The following is a 6000-nucleotide window of genomic DNA, read 5'->3' on the forward strand; positions in this document are numbered from 1 at the left end:
ATGACCTGGGTCCTAATCCTGGCTCCGCCAGTTGCCCAGTGTGACCTTGGGCAAGTCACTTGACTTCTCTATGCCTCAGTTACCTCATCTGTAAGATGGGGATTCAATCAATCATGTTTATTGGGGGCTTCCTGTGTGCAGAGCACTGTACTAAGCACTTGGGAGAGTATAACACAACAATATAACAGACATGTTCCCTGCCCACAGCAAGCGTACAGTTTAGACATCACACCTGTTCTCTCTCCTTCTTACAGTGTGAGCCCCATGTGGGACATGGTTATCTTGTATCTACCCCAGCATTTAGTACAGTGCTTGACACATAATAATTGCTTAACATATCCACAATTATTATTAGTTCTGCCTTACTACATCTTTACACTGCACATTTTGGCTAAAAAGCTGTAGGGGAACCAGGAACGTTCTTCCGCAAAGCAAACCAGTTCAGATACAGAGCGCTGTAGTTTTGGAAGAGATATCTCTGGGCATACACAGGCATCAGGGCAAGTGGGCTGTGCAGAGCCAGTTTTCCTCAACGTGGAAATGAGGCGATACGTAGTTTAGGGCCGCTTGGATAGATGTGCAACTCTGCAAGCGACCTCTGATTGGGGCAGACTTTATTCCCTCACCAACCTGAAAGGTTCTCCCTCTCCATCCAAATGGCATCCCTGCCTCCAGTCTCTCCCCTCTCCATACCATACTTGAGCCTGCAGTCTAGATCCTTGTTCTCAGATAGCATTCTTTACCCAACTCCCACTCCTCCAAAATTTCCAATCGCTCCCCATTCCCCTCTGCAACAAGCAGGAACTCTCAACCATTGGCTTGAAGGCACTCAGTCAGCATTCTTCCTCCTACTTCTCCACTCTCCCACTCTGCCTCTCTCTTGTCTTTCCTGCTGCTCACCTCTTGCTTACACACCTGCCTGGAACTTTACCTAGACCGTGAGCCCCCGTGGGACAAGGGCTGCATCTGGCCTGATTTAACTTGTATCTACCCCAGCGCTTGGAATAGAGCCTGACACGTAGTAAGCTCTTAACAAATACCATAAAAAACTCCCTCCGTTTCAAATCCAACAGACCACAGCACTCCCCATCTTCAAAGCCCTCCTGAAATCATGTCTCCTCCAGGAGGCCAGCCCTGATAAAGCAGCATGGCCTAATGGTTTAAACAGTGGGCCAAGGAGTCAGAAGACCCAGGTTGCACTCCCACCTTGGCCATTTATCTGCTGTGTGATCTTGGACAAGTCACTTCACTTCTCTGTGCTTCAGTTACCTCATCTGGAAAATGGGGATTAACAATAAGAATAATAATAATAATAATGGTATTTTAGTGCTTACTATGTGCCAAGCACTGTTCTAAGCACCAGGGTAGATACAAGATAATCAGGTTGTCCCACCTGGGGCGCACAGTCTTAATCCCCATTTTCCAGATGAGGTAACTGAGGCACAGAGAGGTTAAGTGACTTGCCCAAGGTCACACAACAGACAAATTGTGGAGCCGGGATTAGAACCCACGACCTCTCACTCCAAGCCCATGCTCTTTCCACTGAGCCATGTGATGAACTCTGTGAGCCCCTAGTGGGTCATGTACTGTGTCCAACCTGAATAGTTTGTGTCACCCCAGCGTTTAGTACAGTGCCTGGCACATAGTAAGCACTTAAACAGATACCATAGAAAAAGCAACTTCACATCTCTCCATGCTATATCCTTTAATTGCCACACAATGGCATTTCTGAGCCACTTGAGCACTCACGTTCTCTAAATCTTCCATAGCACATACCCAATCGCTTATGCACTAACTCTGGGACACTTCCCTTTTTTCTTCTTCTTCCTTCTAGCTGTAATTTATTTTGTCTCCATTCATTCATTCTGTCGTATTTATTGAGCACTTACTGTGTGCAGAGTAGTCTACTAAGCACTTAGAAGACTACAATATAACAATAAGCACACACAGTCCCTACCCACAACGAGCTTACCTCCTCTAGATGGTAAGCTCTTTGAGGGCAAATTGCACGTCTGCTAACTCTCTTGAACCATCCTAAGCACTTAGGTGCTCTCGGTGAAGAAGGTGCTCAGCACAATTGAAGGATTGATTGCTTTTCTTGGTACTTACAGTTGTACCTGTATAATATGTTTACAAAGAAATCTGCACTCACTTGAGTCGTGTGTTGTGTCAGTAGAGCTGGCATTCTGCCCAGAAATTTTGACCCTCCCCCTGCATTCGTCTGTGAGCTTTGAGGAATCAGCCAGTCAGGTTAGGACTCTTGTGGACAAAGGGAATCTCACTTCTGTCTTGGAATCCAGAACCTGCTCGCTAGCACTGATACTGACCTCATCAACTAGTTGAGGTTTAAGTTCCTGATTATTTTTCCTATCATTATCATCATTGTCAATAACAACAGTGGTATTCAGGTACAGAATAATCAGATCAGACTTAGTCCCTGCCCAACAGGGGCTCAGTCTGAGGAAGGAGGACAGATATTTTACCTCCATTTTAGTCAATTAGTGGTATTTATTGAGTGCTTTATGCACTGAGCGCTTGGGAAAATGCAATATAATAGTTACAAGCTTACAGTCTACAGGAGGAGACAGACATTAAAATAAATGACAGAAAAGGAAAATTACAGTAGAGTATAAGGAAATTTACCTAAAAGCACTGGGGCTGGGGTAAGTATTAAATTGCTTAAGCAGTGAGAAAACGGGCCTAGAGAAGTTAAATGACTCATCTAAGGTCACACAGCAGGCAAGTGGAAGAGATGGGACTGGAATCCTCCAGTCCCCCCACTTTCACCACTAAGCCACTGCATCAGTTGGTTGACCTCTTCCCACTGGCCTCTCATATGCCTTTCAGTACGACCCTCAGTTTGGAGATGCTTTCTGGAACAGCAGCAAGTATGGAATGGTGACCTATCTCTTGAGAATGATGACCAGCTGGGCCATCGTCTGCAGCGTCTGGTACCTGCCCCCCATGACTAGAGAGGTGAGTCCCCTTTGCATCCCGCCCAGGTTTTCACTGCCTTTCTTGGACTGCCTGTCAGGGTCCCTCAGGGCTCAATTCTGGGTCCCCTTCTATTCTCCATCTAAACACACTCATTTGGAGAACTTATTCGTTCCCATGACTTCAACTGTTATCTCTTTGCAGACGATTCCCAAATCTACATCTCCAGCCCTGATCTCTCTCCCTCTCTGCAGTCTCATATTTCCTTCTGCCTTTAGGATAGCTCTACTTGGATGTCTCACCGACACCTCAAACTTAGCATATCCAAAACAGAACTCCTTGTTCTCCCCTTGTCTTTCATATCATTTTAGACAACACCACTATCCTCTCTCACAAGTCCATAACCTGGATATTGTCCTCAACTCACCTCTTGTTTAACCCACATATTCAATCTGTCACCAAATCCCACTGGTTCAACCTTCCCAGCATCGTTAAATCTGCCTTTTTCCTTTCCGTCTTATCCTGCCATGATTATTTCATCAGCCTTCTTGCTGACTTCCCTGCCTCCTGTCTCTCCCCACTTCATTCCATACTTCACTCTGCTGCCCAGATCATTTTTCTACAAAAGCATTCAGTCCGTGTTTTCCAACTCCTCAAGAATCTCCAGTTGTTGCCTGTCCACCTCCATGTCAAACAGAAAGTCTTTACTGTCGGGTATTAAAGCACTCAGTCACCTTGCCCACATCTACCTTAGCTCTCTGATTTCCTACTACAACCCAGCTGTCACACTTTGCTCCTCTAATGCCAATCTACTCACTGTACCTCTGTTTCCTCTATCTCACCGCTGACCTCTTGCCTGTGTCCTACTTCTGGCCTGTAACTCCCTCCCTCTTCGTCTCCAACAGACGATCACTCTCCTCACTTCCAAAGCCATAAGTGCGTCTCCTGCAAGAGTCCTTTTGTGTTCTAAACCCTTATTTCCTCTTCTCCCACTCCCTTCTGCATCACCCTTGCATTTGGATTTGTACCAGCGTGGCTCAGTGGAAAGAGCACGGGCTTTGGAGTCAGAGGTCATGGGTTTGAATCCCGGCTCGGCCACTTGTCAGCTGTGTGACTTTGGGCAAGTCACTTAACTTCTCGGTGTCTCAGTTACCTCATCTGTAAAATGGGGATTAAGACTGTGAGCCCCACGTGGGACAACCTGAATGCCCTGTGACTACCCCAGTGCTTAGAACAGTGCTCGGCACATAGTAAGCGCTTAACAAATACCAATTTTTTTTTTTTACCTTTTATTTACCCCACCTCAGCCCCAAAGTACTTAGGTACATATCCATAACTTATTTATATGAACGCCTGTCTATTCCCTAAACTGTTAGTTCATTGTGGGCAGGGAACATCTCTATCAACTCTCCTTTATTATACTTTCCCAAGCGCTCAGTTCAGTGCTCTGCATCCAGCAAGCACTCAATAAATAGGATTAAATGATTGATTGGATTGCGGACCGGATATTGATCAGGTCTCTCCGCAGGCAGATGAAGATGCCGTCCAGTTTGCCAACAGGGTGAAGTCAGCCATTGCGAGGCAGGGAGGACTTGTGGACCTGCTGTGGTAAGTGTTGTCTGGACTTGAGGGGGAACGTGGGCTGCTGAAGCAAAATCACTGGGCCACAAGGCTAAAGGTGAAGCTGCTGGATATAAAGGCAAGCAGCTACCTCCCCAAGGAGCAGAGCAGCACCTTCCCACCAACACCCCCTGCCCCCATCCCTTATCCACCCTGGGTTAGCAAAAAAGATGTGGGCAAAGCCGGTGAGAGTTGGATCTTATGTCCTCTAGGAACACACCAGCCACCCGATCCAGACACAGTGGCCTGCTTCAAGGTGTGGCGGGTTGGAAGCCCTCCTGAGGGAACTGGGGGGGCAATGAATAGAGACGCAGAGAAGACTTGACTGATCCAGGCCCTGAATCTCCAAAGGAACTGGGGTCCCTCGCTCCAGCTGCTCAGCCCTTAGCCAGCCGCTGAAAAGAAGGAGCGGGCTGGGACCCTCAGTCGGGGCCAAAGAATCCCAGGAAGACAGGAAAGTGGATTGGTTGTTTCTCTACTGCTGTGGGGGATTTCTGGGCAGCAGTTCCCCAAACTGTTCTCTGGAGCTTTCTAAGTTGGGCCCTTTGGATTTGTTCCAGGTGTTTTAGGCCAGTGTCCAGCTTTAGCAGAAGTATCTGATTTTCCATCTCTAAAATGGGGGGTGCTGGTGCTGGCCTCTGGCCTCTGACAGAAGACATTGTGAAAGAGGATAAATCTACTGATGGTATAAAAAATTTGGACATCCTTGGGAGGTAGTCCAAGTTCAGAGCATATACAGGATTACAGAGCCCTCCGAGGAAAAGCAGTGACTGCTTATGGTTCTTTGAGCCCCGGGAAAGGACGGGGTAACCCACGGGAAAGGTTTGAATTAGTCACACCGTGCTCTCCTCACTGTGTTCCTCACTCAGAAGTGTGGAGGGAGGAAAAGAGGGAGGGAGTAGTATCTTTGGCCACAGCCCAGCACCTCCCAATCCTTCACAATTGGGGGCAGCCCCTTGGCTTCTAGGCGAGATAGCGGACTCCGCGAAACCCCAACGCTCTCTTTGCAGGGATGGTGGTCTGAAGAGGGAGAAAGTGAAGGACACGTTCAAGGAGGAGCAGCAGAAGCTGTACAGCAAGATGATCGTGGGGAACCACGAGGACCGGAGCCGTTCCTGAGTCCTCGCCTTGGGTTGCCAGCTGGAGCTGGCTTGGAGCCGCTGCCGCCCCGAAGTCCTCCACCCGGGCCGGCCAAAATGGCTGCCGCCACTGCTGCTACCGCCGCCGCACCCCCACAGACTCTGGAGTCAGCCCGAGCCGCTCTCCAGTCCTTGGACTCCAGCATCTCCAAACCCGCCTCTGGGTATCTGGGGACTGTGGCGTCGTCGATCGCTGGCTGCCTGGAGTGAGTGCTGCTGGGTTTTTCTCCCAAGGAAGAAATGCCTTCTTATTTCTGTTACAACGAAGTCCTCTGAAGGAATGACATTAAAAAGAACTCTACAGTTG

The 6000-nt window shown here is 48.3% G+C and overlaps 1 protein-coding gene across 2 annotated transcripts in view; it reads left to right on the forward strand.

Moving 5' to 3' along the window:
- GPAT4 (glycerol-3-phosphate acyltransferase 4) overlaps positions 1-6000 on the forward strand; it is a 41392-nt gene extending 35392 nt beyond the window's left edge. For both annotated transcript variants that reach the window (XM_029065808.2, XM_029065809.2), the window contains 3 exons: positions 2848-2976; positions 4463-4542; positions 5565-6000. In XM_029065808.2, coding sequence (XP_028921641.1) covers positions 2848-2976; positions 4463-4542; positions 5565-5673 — 318 coding nt within the window. In that variant the 3' untranslated portion in view covers positions 5674-6000. The remainder of the gene's footprint in view (positions 1-2847; positions 2977-4462; positions 4543-5564) is intronic.

This window comes from Ornithorhynchus anatinus, chromosome 5 (assembly GCF_004115215.2).
Source record: "Ornithorhynchus anatinus isolate Pmale09 chromosome 5, mOrnAna1.pri.v4, whole genome shotgun sequence".
In the NCBI taxonomy this organism is placed as follows: Eukaryota; Metazoa; Chordata; class Mammalia; order Monotremata; family Ornithorhynchidae; genus Ornithorhynchus; species Ornithorhynchus anatinus.